The following is a 24,732-nucleotide window of genomic DNA, read 5'->3' as shown; positions in this document are numbered from 1 at the left end:
GATCACCTGAGGTAAGGAGTTTGATGCCAGCCTGGCCAACATGATGAAACCCTGTCTCTGCTAAAAATATAAAAATTAGCCAGGTGTGGTGGTGCATGCTTGTAATCCCAGTTACTCGGGAGGCTGAGGAAGGAGAATCCCTGGAACCCAGGAGGTAGAGGCTTCAGTGAGTCAAGATTTTGCCACTGCACTCCAGCCCGGGAGACAAAGCAAGTCTCCATCTCAAGCAAAAAAATAAAAAGTGTAAATAAACTGTGGTATAACCAGTCAACAGAATATTATGCGGTGATATAAAGAAATGATCCACAAAGCCATGAAAAGACCTAGAGCTTGAAAGTATCTTACTAAGTGAAAGAAGACAACGTGAAAGACCACACGCTGCATGATTCTAACTCTATGACTTTCTGGAAAAGACAAAACTGTGGAGATAGTGAAAAGAGTGATTGCCAGGAATTAGGAGGAAGGGAGGGATGAATAGGCAGAACACAGGGGATTGTTAGGGCAGGGAAATGACTCTTTGGGAGGCTATGACTACAGATGCATTTTTCCAAACTCATTGATGTAGTTTGGATCTGTGTCCCCACCCATGCTGAACTGTAATCCCCAGTGTTAGAGGTGGTGCCTGGAGGAGGTGACTGGATCATGGGGGTGGTTTCTAATGGTTTAGCACCATCCCCCAGTGCTGTCTCGTGATACAGTTCTCTCGAGATCTGGTTGTTAAAAAGCATGTAGTGCCTCCTGCTTCACTCTCTCTTCTCCCTTCCCCAGTCACGGAAGATGTGTCTGCTTCCCCTTCCCCTTCTGCCAGGATTGTAAGTTTCCTGAGGCCTTCCCAGCCATGCCTTCTGTACAGCCTGCTGAGCTGGGACTCAATTAAACCTCTTTTTTTGATAAATTACCCAGTCTCAGATAGTTCTTTATAGTAATATGAGAATGGACTCATATACCCATGGAATGCAGAATACCAAAAGTGAGCCCGGAGAAAACTGTGGCTATCGGCTGATAATGATGGGCCAGGGCAGGTTCATTGACTGCAACAAATAGACTGCTCTGTGGGGTGCTGACAGTGGAGGAGGCTGTGTGCTGTGGACAGAGAGCACGTGGGAACTCTGTGCCTTCCACTCGATCTTACTGCGAGCCCAAAACTACTCTAAAAAAATAAAACCTGTTGAAGAAAATGCATGGAAAATACAGAATGAAAAGAAGAGGAGAAAGAACATAATCTCATAACTTTCTCAATTTTTTTGTTTTGCCAAATAAGGCCAATGAATCACAAATCTACCATCTGCTCTTGCCACCATTTCAAAAGATTAAGAAAATTTTATATCGCAACGAAAAAGCAAGAGTGACATAATTTTGGAGTAAAAGACTTTTTTTTTTTTCTCCAAGGCAGGATAGCTGGAACACTCTTACTTTCATATTTTTGTGAAGGACCAGTGAAAATTTTACCGTGTACAAGCACTACTCCACAGGCACATGTTTGCAAGTTACTGCTTCGGAGCACAATGAAACCAGAGGTAAAAAATTGTGCAGACTATAACCTCGATTTTATTAGCAACCTTTTAAAGCATTAAATTGACCTAAGTCAATTTTCTTATGTAAATCCTAAATATGACTTGCCAGGGACCGGCCAAGAGACAAATTGAGTCTGAACGTGTTTGTGTGCAAATTCTACTTGTTTTATGATGACGGCTGACCTTGTGTGCCGCCCAATTATATGGCATCTCTCCACAGTGCCATCCGGAGGGAAATAAAAGGCTGAACTGCCACAGAATATCTCCATTCCTTCCTTCTTCGGAAACCTTTCATCAAAAATGGGCTAGACAGCAAAGATGGGAATTATCATTAGGAGATAATAGTCCATGTGTGCAAATATGGTTTCACACTAGTAATTCAGCAGAGGCTCCTCTGTCATATTAACTTCTTGAAACTTTATCCCTAAGGTGAAAAAAAATTCAAGGACCGTCCGGAACCGGGAAGTTGCGAACAGAGAATCAAAGGATGTTTGATTAGCAGGTTGTTAGCACAGAGACTTCATTACATAAAGAAAGAGTCCGACTGAGGCATGCAGGGAACCTGGAATCGAGGCCGGGTTAGGGGAACCCTGAAGATAGGCTTTACATTTATGTAGAGACCCACATCTCTTTTGCATCCAAGTCTAGACATTTTCTGACTAATTGAAACCTTTAAAGTTATACATTTTTTTTACATGTAACTAAGTAGGTCCGTTGCCTGTCCTGACCTTACAATGAACAGAATTCCCTAAAACAAATTGTTCCTTTGATACTGACAATGTTCAGAACACACTACTCCAAAATATGCAGTTTTGAGGAAACTACAGAAGCAGCAAAGCCACTCCAGCCTCCGCCTGCCCTTCTGCCCTGAAGCAGACCGTAGAATAATTATCTGGCCTTCCTCGGAAGCAGGTCATGAAACCTTCATTCTAAAAGGGCACCCCCAGGATGCAGAGGACACGAATGAAGACATAGACACACAGGGAAGAAGCTGAGAAAAGAAGCCTTGTTAAGTTCCTCCCAGTTTATCACCACTAAATCCTATCTTTTCATCCTCTAATCATACTTCTGCACGACTGTCCATTAAAACACACAAGTTTCTCTCTTTCTTTGGGTCTTCATTTCTGAAGGTTCCAGTGTCATGCAAAACGCACATCAAATAAGTTTGGTTATGCATTTCTCTTGTTAACCTGGCTTCTGTTATCGTGGCCTCAGCCATGAATCCAGCAATGGGGGAAGAGAACTCTTCTCTGCAACATGCGTTTTCCTAACTTCAACTTAGGCTCAACACATTGCATCTGTGTAGGGAGACGCTGGAGAATACAAATGAAGGGAGTTCTGTGTTCATGGCAAGACTCTGATATCAAGGTAAAGAAGAAGCAAGCTGTGCCACCTACTTGAGAACTGGATGGAGAAGCCAGACTTGCTGATGAAGAAGTCGCTGTCGAACTGCAGGGTGAGTGAGTTGAAGGTGCTGTGGATGTCCTCGGGAAGGGCAGAGCCACTCCACTCCTTCAGCAGGATGTCGCTGTCCACCGGCCCGTCCCAGACCTTGAGGATGTCATGAGCCATCTCCGTGTCGAAAACAATGAAATGGAGGCTGCAAGAGAGAACACAATAGCGCTACTTCCCGTGCATCCAGCGTGTCCTCACCCCAAAGCTGTCTCGTAAGCGAGCTCATTTCGCTTTCACAAAACCCCACCAAAATGTGCCTCGGTGTTGTCTGACAAGGAAGGATGAGGAAAATGAGGCTCACCGAAGTTAAATCAGGAGTGCAGACTGGGATAAAGCGCACAGGACCTCAGTCCGTCACGGATGCAGAGAGATAGGTGAGCTAGATGCTGAGCTATCCGTTTTAGGATAAAAGGATTCCTTTAGAGACTTCCAGATCTATATTTATAATGTAAGCTTTGTACGGCACACAGACCAAGTGTAAGTTTGGCATTGACAGGTGTGTTTGAAGCAGATCTAAGGCGGCTTTGGCGCAGTCACTGTTGTTCAGGCAATGCCCCGCTAGGTGGCAGCAGCCACACCAGAGAAAAAAGCTTGCACCAGAAGGACATTTTCTACCTGTATCTGAAGGGTCTGCTCTTGTGTTGTACTTGTTTCTAAAAATTTTATTTTAAAACCTCATTATTTCAAATACCAACACAAAGGCAAAAATGGGTAATATAAACTCCCTTGTTTATAAAATTTTACCATACTTGTATTTACTTCCAGGTATTTTTCAGAGTGACTTAAAAATCTTTATGCCAGAGGGACTCACGTTCAGAGGCAGCAGGATCTATGTAGTCCTATTTACGGCCGTTGAATCAAAAAGGGTTTAGCTAAAACACTAGCAAAAATTAGCAGGCCCTGAATGGGTCTGATTTACAGTTTTTTATTTCCTGAATGTTGCACACCGATTGCAAGGAAGGTAAACTCACAGTGGACGACAAAGAAAAACACTACCCGTGAGTCTCAACCACTTTGTTTTGCACATATTACATATTTAAAGAAAACACTTATGTCATTTTGTGTAAGGTATGGAATGTTTGGTGTATTTTTAAAATAATCAAGATGAATCATTAAACATAGAGAAAACTACAGCAGATAGTAGACCTTTATTTTCCTACCGCCACCAGTGTTAACATTTTGCCCTATTTGCCTCAGAACTTTTTAAATTTGTTTTTGAGATGGAATCTCGCTCCCTCTCCCAGGCTAGAGTGCAGTGTCATCATCTTGGCTCACTGCAACTTCCACCTCCTGGGTTCAAGTGATTCTCATGCCTTAGCCTCCCAAGTAGCTGGAATTACAGGCGTGAGCTGTTACATCCAGTAATTATTATTGTTATCTGTATTTATAGTAGAGATGAGGTTTCACCATGTTGACCAGGCTGGTCTTGAACTCGTGACCTCAGATGATCCACCCACCTTGGTCTCCCAAAGTGCTGGGATTATAGGCGTGAGCCACCATGCCCAGCCCAGAACTTTTTATAAAACAAAATCTTATACATGCAACCATTTTTAGCCTCCATTCCACCAAATCATTGGTTCTTTCTCTTATCACACACTCTAAAGTTGTAATGTAATATTCCCATTTATATTTTTATAAGCTTCATATATGTGTGTGTATATTCATATCCCTAAAAAAATAGTACTACTGTCTAAGAGTAGTTACATATTAAATATCACTTGACACGCGTGTGCTTGTATCACTTTCAATTTGCTTTTATTTATTTATTTATTTATTATTTTATTTATGTTTTTGGAGACAGAGTCTTGCTCTGTTGCCCAGGCTGGAGTGCAGTGGTGTGATCTCTGCTCATTGCAAGCTCTGCCTCCCGGGTTCACACCATTCTCCTGCCTCAGTCTCCCAAGTAGCTGGGACTACAGGCGCCCGCCACCAGGCCCAGCTAAATTTTGTATTTTTAGTACAGATGGGGTTTCACCATGTTAGCCAGGATGGTCTCGATCTCATGACCTTGTGACCCACCCATCTCGGCCTCCCAAAGTGCTAGGATTACAGGCGTGAGCCACTGTTCCTGGCCTCAATTTGCTTTTATACTGAGTATTATGGGAGAGACTGTTATACTAAAAAAATGTAGAATTTTGTTAATTTACTTTAAAACTGTAAGTGCTTTATTTTCCTAGTTCCCGACTAAAGGGTAGTTTGTTTCTACTTTTTAATTTTGACAAATGGTATCACACTGGATATTCTACTGTACTGATCCAAGGATCTTTCTAGGCCGGCATGATAAAGCAGATTTGTTAACTCGCTCTCCCTTGGGATTCTAACTGCTTTGGTCCAGGGTAATGTATGAATGCCCTTGTTTTATTCTATCTTTAGCAATACCTGATTACCATCAGACTAAGAGTTGTACAAATAGAAAATGTGATGGTTGTGGAATGGTGTCTGGTTTCAATTAGTTTCCCTGATCACTCATAAAGTTGATCATCATTTTGCATCTATAACACATTCCCTTTTTGATTTAGTTCAATAATTCAACATTTACTGAGCACCAAGAGTATACTGAGTGCACTTCAAGGAACTTTGCATACATCTGCCAAGTTGAGTCCTGCCTTCGTGGAGTTCGTGTTGTACAGGTAAGAGACAGGCAAACTACAGCATCCATAACAAATGAATGAAGAATATGGAATGTTAGTAGGTGGCAAATGCAATTGAAGAACTAAAAAAGTAGAAAAGAAAAAGAATCACTGGGGATACTAATTCTTAGGGGAGGAATGAGAAGGCGAAGTATTAAATAGGGTGGTTAGATTAAGCCATCTTGGTGGAGGGAGATTTGGGTGGAGCCTTGAAGGAATTAAGGGTGTTTGTCTTATCCTGGTAAGAATTCAGCCAAGCAAAAGCCCCACATAAGGGGCACACCATCAGCATTTGAGAACACCCAGGAGCCAGTGCAGCCAGAGCAGAGAAACGGGGACTGGGAAGGAAGAACTGAGAGCAGAGAAGAATGGGGGTTGTGAAATGGATGGTGCGAAGAGAGGTGCCTATGCATAGAGGGCTTTGTAGGCTGTTTTAAGGATGATATACCAATGCAGGATGTTTAGTGAGTCCTCACCAACAATTTAAAGAACTGTTCCTGCTAGCTCTGTTGACAACAAGCCATGGAGGGAAAATTACACTCTGTCAATGTTTCGAGTAATCCGAGAAAGTTGCGTATGTGCTGAGATGAGCTGAACGTGGAGGTACCGAGGCACTGGTCAGGTCCTGGATACATTTTGAAGGGAGAGAAAACAGGCTTGGAAGAGGTGTGCCTGAGGTGAGGATGTGCCGACCCTGTAAGTTTGTCCCTAAGAAACCAGAAACGTGGAGTTGTCATTCACTGAACTGAAAAACGGTACAATATGTTTATGGGATGGGGAAAATCAGAGATCCTGTCTTGCACCTGTTGAGTTTAAGTTGTCAACTAGATATAGATGGATGGGTATGTAGGCAGCTGTTCATGTGAATCTGGAGTTTCAGTGAGAAGTCAGAGTGGAGAAAATAAACATGTATGTCTTCAACAAAGAAATGGTTTATAAACTATGGGACTGGATGAAATCTTTGAAGGTCTTAGGTAGAGGAGAGAAGAGGACTATGGATTCTGAATTACCTGGTCACATATGGTTGCCATTAAGCAGAAAGCATCCTAGAGCTGGAAATAATTCTAACAAAAATGTGCAAGTCTTTCACCCAGAAAACTGCAAAACATCATTGAGACGAATTGTACAAAACCTAAATAAATGGAGAAGTATATAACACCAAGGACCAGAAAGTTCAGTACTGCAAAAGATGCCATTTTTCCCCAAAATGATCTATTGATGTCATGGGACATCAGTAAAAATCCAGGCAATGTCTTTTGTAAAAAATTACAAGCGTTTCTGAACTTCATGTGGAAGTGCAGAGGGCCAAGAATAGTCACAGTGATCTACATAAAGAAGAACAAAGCTAGATTTTCATACTGGGTATCAAGATGTATTATAAAGTAAATCAGGAATTTAGTTAGGCTTTGTACTATATAGGCAAATAGATCAATGGAATGGAATACAGTTTGGAAACAGATCTATATAGATCTAATTTTCTAGTTAATTACTACGTTTGTACTATAGTGCAATAAAGAAATAAATCACTTTTCAACAAATTGTCAACTGAACTTAACTATGGACAAAAATCTGTGACACTTCACTCTCCATACCATACACAAAAATTTATCCCCAATGGAATACAGATGTGAATGTGAAAGGTAAATTAAGTTTTCTAGAAGAAAACCTAAGATAATATTTGTATAGCTTTGGGCAGAGAGGATCTAGCAATCTGGACACAAAATCACTGAAGCCAACCTTAACAAAGTTTGTGGCATAGTGTACATTTAAACGTAGTTTAAAAATTTATGGTCAGGTGCGAAGATGGCCGAATAGGAACAGCCCCAGCCTCCAGCTCCCAGCGTGAGTGACACAGAAGACGGGTGATTTCTGCATTTCCAACTGAGGTACTGGGTTCATCTCACTGAGGTGTGTCGGACAGTGGGGGCAGGACAGTGGGTGCAGCCCAAGGAGCGAGAGCTGACGCAGGGCAAGGCATCACCTCACCCAGGAATCACAAGGGGACAGGGAATTCCCTTTCCTAGCCAAAGGAAACCGTGACACACAATACCTGGAAAATTGGGTCACTTCCACCCTAATACTGCGCTTTTCCAAGGGTCTTAGCAAACGGCACACCAGAAGATTATATCCCGCGCCTGGCTCGGAGGGTCCCACGCCCATGGGGCCTTCCTCATTGCTAGCACAACAGTCTGAGATCTAACTGCAAGGCAGCAGTGAGGGTTGGGGAGGAGCGCCCACCATTGCTGAGGCTTAAGTAGGTAAACAAAGCTGCTGAGCTGCTGGGAAGCTCGAACTGGGTGGAGCCCACTGCAGCTCAAGGAGGCCTGTCTGCCTCTGTAGACTCCACCTCTAGGGACAGGGCATAGGTAAACAAAAGGCAGCAGAAACCTCTGCAGATGTAAATGCCCCTGTCTGACAGCTTTTAAGAGAGTAGTGATTCTCCCAGCATGGAGGCTGAGATCTGAGAGTCGACAGATTGTCTGCTCAAGTGGGTCTCTGACCCCCAAGTAGCCTAACTGGGAGACATCCTCCACTAGGGGCAGACTGACACCTCACACCTCACACAGCTGGGTACACCTCTGAGATGAAGCTTCCAGAGGAACAATCAGGCAGCAACATTTGCTGTTCAGCAATATTAACTCTTCTGCAGCCTCTGCTGCTGATACCCAGGCAAACAGTGCCTGGAGTGGACCTTGAGCAAACTCCAACAGACCTGCAGCTGAGGGTCCTGACTGTTAGAAGGAAAAATAGCAAACAGAAAGGACATCCACACCAAAACCCCATCTGTACATCACCATCATCAAAGAACAAAGGTAGATAAAACCAAAAAGATGGGGAAAAAGCAGTGCAGAAAAGCTGGAAATTCAAAAAATCAGAGTACCTTTCCCACCCCAAAGGAATGCAGCTCCTCACCAGCAATGGAACAAGGCTGGATGGAGAATTACTTTGATGAGTTGAGAGAAGAAGACTTCAGACAATCAAACTTCTCTGAGCTAAAGGAGGAATTACAAACCCAGTGCATAGAAACTAAAAACTTTGAAAAAAGATTTGACGAATGACTGACTAGAATAACCAATGCAAACAAGTCCATAAACGAACTGATAGGGATGAAAACTGTAACACAAGAACTACATGGAAAATGCACAAGCTTCAGTAACTGACTTGATCAACTGGAAGAAAGGGTATCAGTAATTGAAGATCAAATGAATGGAATGAAGTAAGAAGAGAAGTTTAGAGAAAAAAGAATAAAAAGAAATGAACAAAGCCTCCAAGAAATATGGGACTATGTAAAAAGACCAAATCTACATCTGATTGGTGTGCCTGAAAGTGATGGGGAGAATGGAACCAAGTTGGAAAACACTCTGCAGGATATTATCCAGGAGAACTTCCCCAACCTAGCAAGACAGGTCAACATTCAAATTCAGGATACAGAGAACACCACAAAGATACACCTCAAGAAGAGCAACTCCAAGACACATAATTTTCAGATTCACCAAAGTTGAAATGAAGGAAAAAATGTTAAGGGCAGCCAGACAGAAAGGTCGGGTTGCCCACAAAGGGAAGCCCATCAGACTAACAGCGGATCTCTCGGCAGAAACTCTACAAGCCACAAGAGAGTGGAGGCCAATATCCAACATTCTTAAAGAAAATAATTTTCAACCCAGAATTTCATATCCAGCCAAACTAAGTTTCATAAGTGAAGGAGAAATAAAATCCTTTACAGACAAGCAAATGCTGAGAGATTTTATCACCACCAAGCCTGCCCTACAAGAGCTCCTGAAGGAAGCACTAAACTTGGAAAGGAACAACCAGTACCAGCTATTGCAAAAACGTGCCAAAATGTAAACACCATCAATGCTAGGAAGAAACTGTATCAACTAACGAGCAAAAAAACCAGCTAACATCATAATGACAGGATCAAGTTCACACATAACAATATTAACCTTAAATGTAAATGGGTTAAATGCTCTAATTAAAATACACAGGCTGGCAAATTGGATAAAGAGACAAGACCCATCAATTTGCTGTAGCCAGGAGACCCATCTCACATGCAGAGACACACATAGGCTCAAAATAAAGGGATGGAGGAAGATCTACCAAGCAAATGGAAAACAAAAAAGGCAGGGGTTGTAATCCTAGTCTCTGATAAAACAGACTTTAAACCAACAAAGATGAAAAGAGACAAAGAAGGCCATTACATAATGGTACAGGGATCAATTCAACAAGAAGAGCTAACTATCCTAAATATATATGCACCCAATACAGGAGCACCTAGATTCATGAAGCAAGTCCTTAGAGACTTACAAAGAGACTTAGACTCCCACACATTAATAATGGGAGACTTTAACACCCCACTGTCAACATTAGACAGATCAATGAGACAGAAAGTTAACAAGGATATCTAGGAATTGAACTCAACTCTGCACCAAGCGGACCTAATAGACATCTACAGAACTCTCCATCCCAAATCAACAGAATATACATTCTCCTCAGCACCACATTGCACTTATTCCAAAATTGACCACATAGTTGGAAGTAAAGCACTCTTCAGCAAATGTAAAAGAACAGAAATTATAACAAATTGTCTCACAGACCACAGTGCAATCAAACTAGAACTCAGGATTAAGAAACTCAATGAAAGCCACTCAACTACATGGAAACTGAACAAACTGCTCCTGAATGACTACTGGTTACATAATGAAATGAAGGCAGAAATAAAGATGTTCTTTGAAAAAAATGAGAACAAAGATACAACATACCAGAATCTCTTGGACACATTTAAAGCAGTGTGTAGAGGGAAATTTATAGCACTAAATGTCCACGAGAGAAAGCAGGAAAGATCTAAAATTGACACCCTAACATCACAATTAAAAGAACTAGAGAAGCAAGAGCAAACACATTCAAAAGCTAGCAGAGGGCAAGAAATAACTAAGATCAGAGCAGAACTGAAGGAGATAGAGACACAAAAAACCCTTCAAAAAATAAATGACTCCAGGAGCTGGATTTTTGAAAAAGATCAATAAAATTGATAGACCACTAGCAAGACTAATAAAGAAGAAAAGAGAAAAACCAAATAGACGCAATAAAACATGATAAAGCGGATATAACCACCGACCCCACGGAAATACAAACTACCATTAGAGAATACTATAAACACCGCTATGCAAAGAAACTAGAAAAGCTAGAAGAAATGGATAAATTCCTGGACACATACACTCTCCCAAGACTAAACCAGGAAGAAGTTGAATCCCTGAACAGACCAATAACAGGCTCTGAAATTGAGGCAATAATTAATAGCCTACCAACCAAAAAAAGTCCAGGACCACATGGATTCACAGCCGAATTCTACGAGAGGTACAAGGAGGAGCTGGTACCATTTCTTCTGAAACTATTCCAATCAATAGAAAAAGAGGGAATCCTCCCTAACTCATTTTATGAGGCCAACATCATCCTGATACAAGCTTGGCAAAGACACAGCAAAAAAGGAGAATTTTAGTCCAATATCCCTGATGAACATCGATGCAAAAATCCTCAATAAAACACTGACAAACTGAATTCAGCAGCACATAAAAAAGCTTATCCACCATGATCAAGTGGGCTTCATCCCTGGGATGCAAGGCTGGTTAAACATACACAAATCAATAAATGTAATCCAGCACATAAACAGAACCAAAGACAAAAACCACATGGTTATCTCCATAGATGCAGAAAAGGCCTGTGACAAAATTCAACAGCCCTTCATGATAAAAACTCTCAATAAATTCGGTATTGATGGAAAATGTCTCAAAATAATAAGAGCTATTTATGACAAACCCACAGCCAGTATCATACTGAATGGGCAAAACCTGGAAACATTTCCCTTGAAAACTGGCACAAGACAGGGATGCCCTCTCTCACCACTCCTATTCAACATAGTGTTCGGAGTTCTGGCCAGGGAAATCAGGTATGAGAAAGAAATAAAGTGTATCCAGTTAGGAAAAGAAGAAGTCAAATTGTCCTTGTTTGCAGATGACATGATTATATATTTAGAAAACCCCATCATCTCAGTCCAAAATCTCCTTAAGCTGATAAGCGACTTCAGCAAAGTCTCAGGATACAAAATCAATGTGCAAAAGTCACTAGCATTCTTATAAACCAGTAACAGACAGAGAGCCAAATCATGAGTGAACTCCCATTCACAATTGCTTCAAAGAGAATAAAATACCTAGGAATTCAACTTACAAGGGATGTGAAGGACTTCTTCAAGGAGAACTACAAACCACTGCTCAATGAAATAAAAGAGGACACAAACAAATGGAAGGACATTCCATGCTCATGGATAGGAAGACTCAATATTGTGAAAATGACCATACTCCCCAAGGTAATTTATAGATTTAATGCCATCCCCATTAAGCTACCAATGACTTTCTTCACAGAATTGGAAAAAACTGCTTTAAAGTTCATATGGAACCAAAAACGATCCCACATTGCCAAGACAGTCCTAAGCCAAAAGAACAAAGCCGGAGGCATCACGCTATCTGACTTCAAACTATACTACAAGGCTATAGTAACCAAAACAGCATGGTACTTGTATCAAAACAGAGACTAATGGAACAGAACAGAGCCCTCAGAAATAATACCACACATCTACAACCATCTGATCTTTGACAAACCTGACAAAAACAAGAAATGGGGAAAGGATTCCCTATTTAATAAATGGTGCTGGGAAAACTGGCTAGCCATAAGTAGAAAGCTAAAACTCGATCCCTTCATTACACCTTATAGAAAAATTAATTCAAGATGGATTAGAGACTTAAATGATAGACCTAAAACTATAAAAACCCTAGAAGAAAACCTAGGCAATACCATTCAGGACATAGGCATGGGCAAGGACTTCATGTCTAAAACACCAAAAGCAATAGCAACAAAAGCCAAAATTGACAAATGGGATCTAATTAAACTAAAGAGCTTCTGCACAGCAAAATAAACTACCATCAGAGTGAACAGGCAACCTAAAGAATGGGAGAAAATTTTTGCAATCTACTCATCTGACAAAGGACTAATATCCAGAACATACAAAGAACCCAAACAAATTTACAAGAAAAAAACAAACAACCCCATCAAAAAGTGGGCAAAGGATATGAACAAACACTTCTCAAAAGAAGACACTTATGCAGCCAACAGACACATGAGAAAATGCTTATCATCACTCGCCATCAGAGAAATGCAAATCAGAACCACAATGAGATACCATCTCACACCAGTTACAATGGCAATCATTAAAAAGCCAAGAAACAACAGGTGCTGGAGAGGATGTGGAGAAATAGGAATACTTTTACACTGTTGGTGGGACTGTTTACTAGTTCAACCATTGTGGAAGACAGTGTGGTGATTCCTCAAGGATCTAGAACTAGAAATATCATTTGACCCAGCCATCCTATTACTGGGTATATACCCAAAGGATTATATATCATGCTGCTATAAAGACACATGCACACGTACGTTTATTGCAGCACTATTCACAATAGCAAAGACTTGGAACCAACCCAAATGTCCATCAATGACAGAAAATGTGGCACATATACACCATGGAATATACTATGCAGCCATAAAAAAGGATGAGTTCGTGTCCTTTGTAGGGACATGGATGCAGCTGGAAACCATCATTCTCAGCAAACTATCTCAAGAACAGAAAACCAAACACTGCATGTTCTCACTCATAGGTGGGAACTGAACAACGAGATCACTTGAACACATGAAGGAGAACATCACACACCAGGGCCTGTTGTGGGGTGGGGGTAGGGGGGAGGAATACCATTAGGAGATATACCTAATGTAAATGATGAGTTAATGGGTGCAGCACACCAATATGGCACATGTATACATATGTAACAAACCTGCACATTGTGCACATGTACCCCAGAACTTAAAGTATAATAAAAAAGGAAGAAAAAATATTGCTATCCATAAAGAAAACAATGAGTAAAAATTATTATGACTCATTGGAATCAAAAATCTGTGTTTATCAAAAGAAATCAATTCAATATTAAAAAATGGGCAAAAGACTTCAGCTGGCAATTAAAAAAAAGGATATTCAAAAGGTCAGTAAACATAAAAAAGTGTTCACCTTGATCAAGCATCAGGGAAATGCAAATAAAAACCTAACACACACCCAGTAGAATGGCTAAAATGAAAAAACAATCCATCCCATTGTTGTTTAGGTGAAGTTCCTGAAATTCTCTCATATACACCCTTTCAGGGAGTGAGGATAAGTATAACCATTTTGGAAAACTGATAGCACCTAATACTGCTGAAGGTAGGATTCACCATTACCCAGCAATTCCCAGCCTCAGTATATACCCATGGAAAAAGCATACATACATACATTCACCACGTAACATGTCAAACCATATTCAAAGCAGCACAGTTTGCATTAACTCCAATCCAAATGTCCATCAACACCCAGAATAGATAAATAAATTATAACAAATAAATTATACCATGAAATATCTAATGGTATCAATAGGTGTGAACGTTAAGGAAATCAAGCAGACACAAAATGAATCATACTGTACCATTCTCTCTCTCTCTCTCTCTTTTTTTTTAGTCAGAGTCTTAATCTGTTGGCCAGGCTGAAGTGCAATGGAGTAAGATCAGCTCACTGCAACCTCTGCCTCCCAGCCTCAAGCAATTCTCCTGCCTCAGCCTCCCAAGTAGCTGGGATTACAGGCATGTACCAACGCAACTGGCTAATTTTTGTATTTTTAATAGAGACAGAGTTTCACCGTGTTGGTCAGGCTGGTCTCGAACTCCTGACCTCAGGTAATCTGCCTGCCTCAGCCTCCCAAAGTGCTAGGATTACAGGCGTGAGCCATCGTGCCTGACAATTCTCTTCTACATAAAGTTCAAATTCAGCAAAACTCTTCTGCAGTCTGAATAGTAATTGTCCTGGAGAAGAGATAATTTGAATAGAGCTCAAAGGTCTATCCTGGTCCAGGTAATATTCCCTTTCTTTATCTAAGTTCTAGTTATCTGGGGGTGTTTCTTTTGAGAACAAGCTGCACTTCTAATTTGTGCAGTTTTTATGTTATACGCTAATAAAAAGCTTAAAGAGACAAACAAACGTGCATCCTGGTACCATGGAGTTTTGCCATCTTGGAAAATGTCTCATGACTCCAACAAAAAATATGATACAACAAAATTTAAATGTAGATAAGCATCAGTCATTTTTTATTCAAATGCAAAATTGTTGAAAGTCAAAATGCCAGATACTATTCCACTAGGTAAAGGAAGTTAAAAAATGGAGTGAGGCCAGGCACAGTGGCTCATGCCTGTAATCCCAGTATTTTGGGAGGCCGAGGTGGGTAGATCACCTGAGGTCAGGAGTTCGAGACCAGCCTGGCCAATAGGGTGAAACCCCGTCTCTACTAAACATAGAAAAATTAGCTGGGCGTGGTGGCAGGCACCTGTAATCCCAGCTACTTGGGAGACTGAGGCAGGAGAATCGCCCAAACCTGGGAGGTGGAGGTTGCAGTGAGCCGAGATTGTGCCATTGCACTGCAGCCTGGGGGACAAGAGCAAGACTTTGTCTTAAAAAAAAAAAAAATGAAATGTGATATCATTGTTAAGGAACTCTGTGATATCAGATACAGGCACATGAGGAAAAGTACACACCCTCCAACGCACAGTGTCCCAAGGTCTGGCAGATACAAGAAAAGCACACCACCATGCAGAGGACATGGGTCTAATTCTGCCTCCACGGAGTCTGGGAAGGCTCTTGTCCAGCCAAGAGCAAGCAGGAAAGGAATCCAGGGAAAGGAGAGAACCGGAAATGCAGGTAGGAGGTGAAGTGCACAGAGAAGAGGAAGTCACTAACCAAATGTATTCACATGTCAAAAAAGTCAACATAGGAAAGGTATAAACAAATATAACCAATACAATGTTATGCAGAATTTTTTTTTTTCTGGGCCAGATTGTTAAAAAGCCTTTGTCCCGTTTCAGAGAGAATGTGGAGACACCCCATTTCCATGTACTGTTGGTGGTATAGCTACTCCTTTTAGAGGCAATTTGGTAACGGCTATAAAAATTCAAATGTGCAAACATAGCAAGTGCAGCTTTAGAAATTCATCATGAAAAGTGCCCTGGAGGTGACATGCGGGGAGTATGGTAGCATTACTTATAACAGTGAAAAAATTAAAAGCAACCTGAATATTCCAAAAGGGTGTAGTTTAAATAAATTATGGCACATTCAGGCAATGGAATACTATCCCATAACTAAATAGGATGAGGCAGAATTACAGATTTGGATGTAAACATTTGACCACGTTTATTAACTCAAAATAAATGTTCAGAATAACATGGCGTAAAAAATAATTAAATAAAAAGATAAATGAACAAATCAAATTTTATTTGTTTCTATTTGCATAGAAACAATTTTAAAAAGCTCTATCACCTTTTCAAGGGTACTTTTCTTTGGTGTCTAAGATGACAGAAAACTACATGTAGGGTGTTTTGTTTTTTCTGCAGCACTTTATTATTTCAAAATAAAGAAAAATAAATAACCATAAACTACATCAAAGAGCTTATCCTGCACATAATGAGCGGACAAAATAGTTTTTCTTTTTATAGCAAGTGAAATGACTAGCTCTGCTTTATAGAAAGACTTGTACACATGAGGATGCTCACACCCTTTGACCCAGCAAACAAATTTCCTAGACATTTATTCTAAGGAATTGTATAAATATAAACCAAGATTTACTTACAAGACTACTCGTTACATCAGTATGCACAACATGAAAAATTAGAAATGGCTGGGCGCAGTGGCTCACACCTCTAATCCCAGCACTTTGGGAGGCCGAGGCAGGCGGATCATCTGAGGTGAGGAGTTCGAGGCTAGCCTGGCCAATATGGCGAAACCCTGTGTCTACTAAAAATACAAAAAAATTAGCTGGGTATGGTGGCACATGCATGGAATTCCAGCTACTCAGGAGGCTGAGGCAGTAGAATTGCTTGAACCCAGGAGGTTGAGGTTGCAGTGAGCCCAGATTGCGTCACCGCACTCCAGCCTGGACAACAGAGTGAGACTCTGTCTCAAAAAAAAAAAAAAAAAAAAAGAACAATAAAAAGAAAAAGAAAGAAAAATTAAAAATGGTATAAACAACCAACAAGCGAGACAATGTTTAACGATACATGTCCACACCACAGAATATACATCGATACATATAAGACGTTTGCCAACATGTTAACGTTCATGTCTATAGGGGAATAATGCATGATTTCTTCACATTTTTAAAAAAATTTTTCAAAATCTCTATATAGACATTAGTTTTATAGACATAAACATAAATTTTTAAAATAAAGAAAACAAACCATATTGCTTGGAGTAGGAGCAGTGGGTGCAAGGTGGCCCTTGCAGGGCAGTTAGTGAAGATGCCTGGTGAGTTAGGAGGGTCTGCCCAGTGAAGAAGCCAGGTAGTGGGCAGGGAGGAGTGTTTGGGAGCTTTCAGATGTGGTCTAAATGAAAAATGAAGATCACAGGAGTGTGGGAGCTGTGAAACTTACCCTGGAGGTGTTGACATGTGGATATGATATTAACAGAGCTTATTAGTACAGAAGGAAGGTAACTGATGGAGAGAAATGATATCAGGGAAGAACACAGAGTATTACTGGATGGGGTAATAAAAATGAATTTTTGAGGTTGACATTTTAATTGGGCCCTAAGAGATGGGAAGAAACTGGAGGTGAGTCAATGAGGGGAAACTCAAGAGAGTGTGTGTAAAGACAGCACCTCAGTAGCACAGGCTGTCGGCAGAGATCAATCAAGGTTTCTTTGTCCTGAAGTGTAAACTATCCATGAGCAGTCAAAGATACACCTGGAAAGCCACAGTATGCCAAATTCGAGAGAGTGTGATGGTTCTGGGTAAGAAGCTGGTGCTTGTCAATATACAGTGGGGGCATTTGAGAGACTGGAGAGAGTAAAGGATGGATTTGGGAAGGTCAGGTGAGAGAAGACTATAAAGTAACAGGAAAGTCATGGGAATTAGTAATAGTGGATAAGAAGAAAGGAAATAGAGATGGAGAAATGACAGGGCTTTGGTTTCAGATTCCATGCATTTTTTTTTCAGTGCCTCGTCTAAAGAAATCTCATATAATTTATCAAAAGAATTCCATGAGATAGACAGTCCTATCTTCATTGTTTTAGGTGGGAAGTTATTGGATATTGAGGGAGGAGAAATAAGCAACAGTAGAAAATAACACTGAAGACTAAAGTCTCCCGTCCCTTGGAGGGAGGCAATAACACAAATAGGGAATGACAGTAATGATGAAATAATGATGAAATGTGAGGAGTTGGGAACACATGATGAGCTCTGAGGAGAGATGTCAGGGAAGGTGGGATCAGCTTCCACCTTTTCATCTTTTGTGCTTTTCGGATCCTGAAATATCTCTAGAAGTTTCTTTAATGTTTTTTCCTGGAGTCACTTCTTCTGGGACATCTCCATCGTTCTCATCACAGCATCTCCTCCCTTACACTCCTATGGCCACCTTGGCTGAGTTTCCCTGGTTGCCTATCCAAGGTCTCTCCCCACAGCAGTGGCGATGTTCCTACCTCAGCTATTTCTCCTGTAATTCCATTTATGTGTGATCTGAGTTTCACTTCCCATGATATCACTTCTCATTTCTTCCCTGCATGTCTATCTTTTCTGGACAATTCCTTCTGTGGAAAATCCTATTTTGTAAGACAGCAAGTGCACTGATCACTGGGAGCAAAGAAGACAATACAACTACCCTCTTTGCTGTCTGTGCATGCACTGAATAGCAGGCGGCCCTGTGAGCAGTCACCAGCAGATGTTGAAAGAGGAGATGGGGTCTGTCACCAATGATGGTGATGTGCCTTGTTATCCATATAGTGATCTGGGAACTGAAGAGCTCAGAATTTGTCCTTCATGCATTTTCTCACAGTCTATTTACCATGGCAGCTGAAATGTGAGTGGTATGGTTGGGAGCTGGTGTTATTGAACTAATCTGTGGCAACTGAAAATATGTGTCAGAACTTTGCAAAGTGAGGGGGGTTGCAGGTTTCTTCCCTCTGACTCAGGCTCTCCTAAATGTCTGGTAAGGTGATCCATACCCAGCAACTGCTTCCAGAACCCCAGGTTAAGGGGGTCTGGAGTAGCAGCCATAGGCATAGGGAAAAACTGTAGACTTCTACAACTCTTTTGTTTCATGGCTGAAATTCACTTAACTTGTTATTTTTTTGCATTATCTGTGAAAAATAAGGGAAGGGTCTATAGTAATCTTGACAGGAATGGAGAAATTGGAGATGCTTTTATTCCTGACTGGCCCCATACCTGTCTGTCATGTCAGGAAAATTCTCCCACCCATGGTCTATGTACAGAGGCTGGACATGGAGACTGGGGATAAATGTGTAGTTTTCCTCTTGGTATATTTCCTACTGGGATCTGGAAGATTGATCAGAAGTAGATTAATATTCCTAGATCTCCAATGCAGGTTTCACTCTCATCTCTCTACAACCTGATGCTGCCAGAAAGAAAATCCAGGGCAGGACAGCCAGTAGAACACCGGGGTCATCAAACCACATATTACGTTTTCTAAAAGTCTGCATAGGAAAGCTTTTGACAACCTTGATACATTTTTGATAGGCCTCCAATGTTTTCCATACTGTGTGAGCTTATTAAAAATAATTCCCTTCAACTATACTACCAAATGCAATTTCCTGCTAACAATTAGGAACAGAAATACCTTCAAAGTGAGCTTTCCAGACAATTACACTGGCAGAAAAGCAATTAAAACTTAGGAACAATGTACACATATGGTTATGTAAAACATAGCTTTTAATGTTGCTAGCGGAAGAAGTTTATAATGCTGTTACTTCTGTTATATAAAGCATGGCTGTGCCCAGCAGTGAAATATGCTGGATCTCTTAGAGAAATGTTACCATATAACTTTCAATGGGGCTAAATTTTCTACAATGTCTTGTGATTAGACTTCTAATTAAATTTGGCTCAGGTAACTGCTTTAGAGCATATATGTTAAAATTACAAATTCTTCCAGCCCCAGCCCCATAATAATAACTATTTTGGGGTATTCTATTACCTCAAACAAAGAGGAATGGCACTATATAGGCAGAAATTGCTCTGGGCCTCAATGAAATCAATGTAGCCCTGCAATAATTGGCCTAAAGTATTGAAACCAGTCTTTTCATATTTTCCAAGATCCCGCTGTTTATTCATTCCTTGAGAGTGGAAAATATTTACATTAAGATATCAAAGTATAAATGCATAGTAATGATTATATTTATATTAAGACATTTTAAATAGCTAAATTAATCCCTGTGTTCGTATTTATATGACTGATGTATTCCTCATTTTCAAGTTAACATTGGAGGTAATAAGACTATGTTACCATTGAAATAAATAAGACTTAGAAACCATGCCAGCTAATATCAAGGCTAAGACCAGACACCATTTTTCTGAGTATTAGTACAATTTTAAGTACATAATACATGATTTTAGTATATTATGTACTTTTAATTATGGTTTTTCCAGATCGCCATACTAAAAATTGCATTTATATTCTTAATGAAAAGTGGTTCAGTCATCAAAAACATTTTGGGATTAAGTTGAATGTCAATTGAGGAAACCCATGATAAATATTTGATGCCACCTTCTTAACTTGCTTGTTGGGAAGAAATGTATGCTTTAAATTTAATAGATGTACTTATAAATTTGATAGTGTATACCCTCATATTGAAAGATATGTATAAGAAGAACATTTTTCAAAGTCAGTTCATACTATAAAAACTGGACATTTTTTCTTAATTCAAATCTTTTTAAATTAATTTATTTTCTCTTTTTTATTTTTATTATTATTATTTGAGATAGAGTCTTGCTCTGTTGCCTAGACTGGAGTGCAGTGGTGTGATCTCGGTTCACTGCAAGCTCCACCTCCCGGGTTCCTGCCATTCTCCTAACTCAGTCTCCTGAGTAACTGGGACTACAGGAGCCCACCACCACGCTAATTTTTTGTATTTTTTAGTAGAGACGGGCTTTCACCGTGTTAGCCAGGATGGTCTCGACCTTGTGATCTCCCGACCTTGTGATCCGCCCGCCTTGGCCTCCCAAAGGGCTGGAATTACAGGCATGAGCCACCACACCCGGCCTATTTTCTCTTTTTTTTTTTTTTATTAAAATGTTAACTAATTCTTAGATTCACCTGCAAAGAGTGAATCCATCACTTGGTTTGCATTTAGAGAAAGACAGTGCTCACTCTAATTCCAGTAAATTGAAGCACAAAGGAAATTGTAAGAAAAACAAAAATGTGAAATTCTAAAAGAAGATAAATTATTTTTATATAAAGTCACTCCATTATCATAGATGATTTCTACAACTTTTCAAAATTGAAGCCAGTGGAGTGGTTTTTATATTTCTCAAATCTAGTATTTGTGAATTCAAAGTTAAAGACTAATATTTAATTTAATTAATTTATTTACTTAAGACTGCAGTGGTGTGATCATCGCTTACTGCAGCCTTGACCCACTGGGCTCAAGACGTCCTCTTGCTTCATCCTCCCAAAGTGCTGGGATGAGAGGTGTGAGCCACTATGCCTGGACTATTTATTTCCACAGAAACATGCCTTTATTGATTTTCATGAGGAATATGAAATATTAAAATCTGTTACTCAGATATACTTTAGTGTTCAACAGATCAATAATCATCAAATTATTTATCTTAAGGGCACACACTAATTTTAAAATGAGTTATTATAAAATAGTATGTGCTGTGGTTTTCCTGTCTCCACCAAAACTCATGTTGAATTTAATTGCCGTTGCAGCCATACTGAAAGTGGGAGCCTTTAGGAGGTGATTAGGTCAAAAGGGCTGGGCCCTCATGAAGGGATTAATGCTGTTATCATGGGAGTGAGTTAGCTACAGTGGGAGTGAGCTCCTGATAAAAAATTAAGCTTGGCCCCATTTCCTCTCTGCCTCTTGTGTACTTCCTGGCTATGTGATGCTCTCACCATGTGGATTCATCACATGCCAATGTCATGCCCTTAGACTTCCCAGCCTCCAGAACTCCAGAATTGTCAGGAAAAGAAACTTCTGTTCTTTATTTCTTTATAAATTACCCAGTCTGTAAGAAGTCTGTAGTATTCCGTTTTTTTTTTTTTTTTTTGAGATGGAGTCTCGCTCTGTCCCTAGGCTGGAGTGCGGTGGTATGATCTCGGCTCACGGCAAGCTCCGCTCCCCGGGTTCACATCCATTCTCCTGCCTCAGCCTCCCGAGTAGCTGGGACTACAGGCGCCGCCACCACGCCCGGCTAATTTTTTGTATTTTTAATAGAGACAGGGTTTCACCGTGTTAGCCAGGATGGTATCAATCTCCTGACCTCGTGATCCACCCACCTCGGCCTCCCAAAGTGCTGGGATTACAGGAATGAACCACTGCACCCGGCCCCCTAGTTTGTAATATTCTATCATAGCAGCAGAAACACCATCCTAAGATGTTTGCAGTCTAGATATGCTTTAATTTTTCTTCTTGCTCCTTTTATGTAGTGAGAATCTTTCTTTCTTTCTTTTCTTTTTTTTTTTTTTTGAGACAGAGTCTCACTCTGTCGCCCGAGCTGGAGTGCAGTGGCCGGATCTCAGCTCACTGCAAGCTCCGCCTCCCGGGTTTACGCCATTCTCCTGCCTCAGCCTCCCGTGTAGCTGGGACTACAGGCGCCACCACCTCACCCAGCTAGTTTTTTGTATTTTTAGTAGAGACGGGGTTTTGCCGTGTTAGCCAGGATGGTCTCGATCTCCTAACCTCGTGATCCGCCCGTCTCGGCCTCCCAAAGTGCTGGGATTACAGGCTTGAGCCACCGCGCCCGGCCGAGAATCTTTCTTACATAGGGTCTACAAGTGGTAATAGTTTGTGCCACATCAATTCAACTTACTCCCAAGTTGTTAATGTGACTAAATAGTGAGACACATGAATTTCAAAGGCCTTAGATGTCAGATGAGCAGAAACAGCATCATGTAACAGAATATGCATTTCCCTCACTCCACTTTATCCCATTTTATTTTTGTTAAGCTATAGAGTTGCAGTTGCAGTGAAAGAAGTCTATGATATCTATGTAATATACATTACTAAGCTTGATAGGGTGGCTTTTGTCAATAAGGACAAAAATCATCTGTTTATGAATATTTTTCATTCTTCCACTTCTCCTGCCTCAGTCTCCTGAGTAGCTGGAATTACAGGTGTGTGCCACCATGACCAGATACTTTTTATATTTTTGGTGGTGATGGAGTTTCGCCATGTTGGCCAGGCTGGTCTCGAACTACTGACTTTAAGTGATCCACGTGCCTCAGCCTCCCAAAGTGTTAGGATTACAGGCATGAGTCACTGTGCCCAGCCTGACTTTGACCTGTTACTGTTTTTCAGCTTCACATATGTGAAGGAGGAACTGAAGCAGCCGGGCCAATACATTTACTCTTTGGTAGGTACAATAGCATGACAAAGGAGTGTAGAGACCTGGGACATGCAGATTAAGGCTATTGGAAGTCAGAGTTTTTCAAAAACAAATTTTGTACAGAAAATTCATAACAGTAACAATGAAACAGAAAGGTTAATTGAAGGAAAAATATATTTTAAAAAGTATTGCTGAGGATTGTGTGTCCTCTTCATTTTAAACAAGAACTAAACATAAAACTTATTTTAAAATTACCTTTTGCCTCATGTGCTATGGTTTTGGAGATATATTTCGGACTACATCACCAAGAGCTTACTTTAAAAATATTACTTCCCGTTGATTTAAATAACTCACCATAATAACTCAGAACTCACTATTGGAATAAAACACTGTTTGTTTAAATGTTCGCATCATTTTCTGAAATTTGCAATGATTTTCTTTTATACGTGTTACTTTAGAGTACCTTCTTGGTCTACCTCAAAGTTACTTTGGTACATTGCAAAATGATACACATTGCTCCCACCCTGTACACAAGCCTTTTTAAAATATGACTTTGCTTCTCTTCCTATTAAAAGAGCAGTAGAGTCTATTTCTTCATAACTTGAGTCTTGCCTAGCCCATGAGACTTGCTTTGACAAAGGGCACCTTAGCAAGTGTAATGTAAGCAGAAGTTGGAAGTTTGTCATCCCCTGCTGCTACAACCTTCCCATCCTGACTAGCCTACTACAGGAACAGAAGCCTTGTATGGAGGGGCTCCTGCCTTCCCAACCATCCCAGCTGAGGCCCTCACACCTAAGGAAGGTCATCCAGGACTACTCATCCCCAGTCAGTCTCACCCAGGTCAGAACAGCCCAGGCAACCCATAAAGTCATGATGATTTTTTCAGCTACTAAATTTGGGGGATAGTTTGTTATGCAGCAGAAGGTAACTGAGACACTCTCATTTTGTCTTTATTATATAGAACTTAATAAATGGTTTCAAGGGAACAGCAAAATAAGCAAGTGAGCCAACATAACATTTAGCTACAGCTTTACCTTTTCTTCTTTGGTTCAGAAACTTTAACCATGGATATTTGGTGTACCACTATCTCTACTACAAGAATAGAAGGCATATCTCTTTTCTCAAATCACTGAAACCAAAATAAAACAAGTACCTAATGGTCTTTCCTGGGTCTGCCTCTATAATCCAGGTGCAGTGGAGGTTGTTGTCATAAGGAGCTGGATAGCCAGGGGACAATATTCGTCCTGATGTGGCTGCATGGATCTGACCACCACATTCCGCTGTAGAAGACACAGAGAGATGGGAACATTCAACTTCAGGCATCACACATTTCTATTTAGCTACTTTTAAAAACCAAAGCCATTATGTCTGCATTATATACACAGAGAAAAAGAAACACCATCATCTATCTCTCCTGATCATTTCAATACTTCTTCCAAATCATTACCTCTGTGGAAAGCCTTTATCCTCCATGCAATTAAAGTTGAGAGCATAAAGCAATAAGACACGCATGTGATAATTCTAATAATAAGACTGTACCTATAGTTTCCATAAAAGAGTACTAGAAAATCTGTCTTTCATTGCTGAAAACACACACTCACAGACACATGCAAATCTCAGAATACATAAAACTCACACTGTAAGGTGTGATAAAATTCCTCCTCTTTTCCAATAAAGGAAGTC

General features: G+C 40.4%; 1 protein-coding gene across 1 annotated transcript in view; it reads right to left on the bottom strand.

The window, feature by feature from the left end:
• Nucleotides 1–24,732, bottom strand: part of CSMD1 (CUB and Sushi multiple domains 1) — a 2,063,566-nt gene that overhangs the window by 342,319 nt on the left and 1,696,515 nt on the right. Inside the window, exons 25-26 of the mRNA XM_026453909.1 lie at nucleotides 24,203–24,329; nucleotides 2,912–3,114 (exon numbers count right to left, since the gene is read on the bottom strand). Of these exons, the coding sequence (XP_026309694.1) occupies nucleotides 2,912–3,114; nucleotides 24,203–24,329 (330 nt within the window). The remainder of the gene's footprint in view (nucleotides 1–2,911; nucleotides 3,115–24,202; nucleotides 24,330–24,732) is intronic.

This window comes from Piliocolobus tephrosceles, chromosome 7, assembly GCF_002776525.5.
Source record: "Piliocolobus tephrosceles isolate RC106 chromosome 7, ASM277652v3, whole genome shotgun sequence".
Taxonomy (NCBI): Eukaryota; Metazoa; Chordata; class Mammalia; order Primates; family Cercopithecidae; genus Piliocolobus; species Piliocolobus tephrosceles.
The sequence above is the reverse complement of the archived record's forward strand: the minus strand, read 5'-3'. Positions and strand labels throughout refer to the sequence as shown.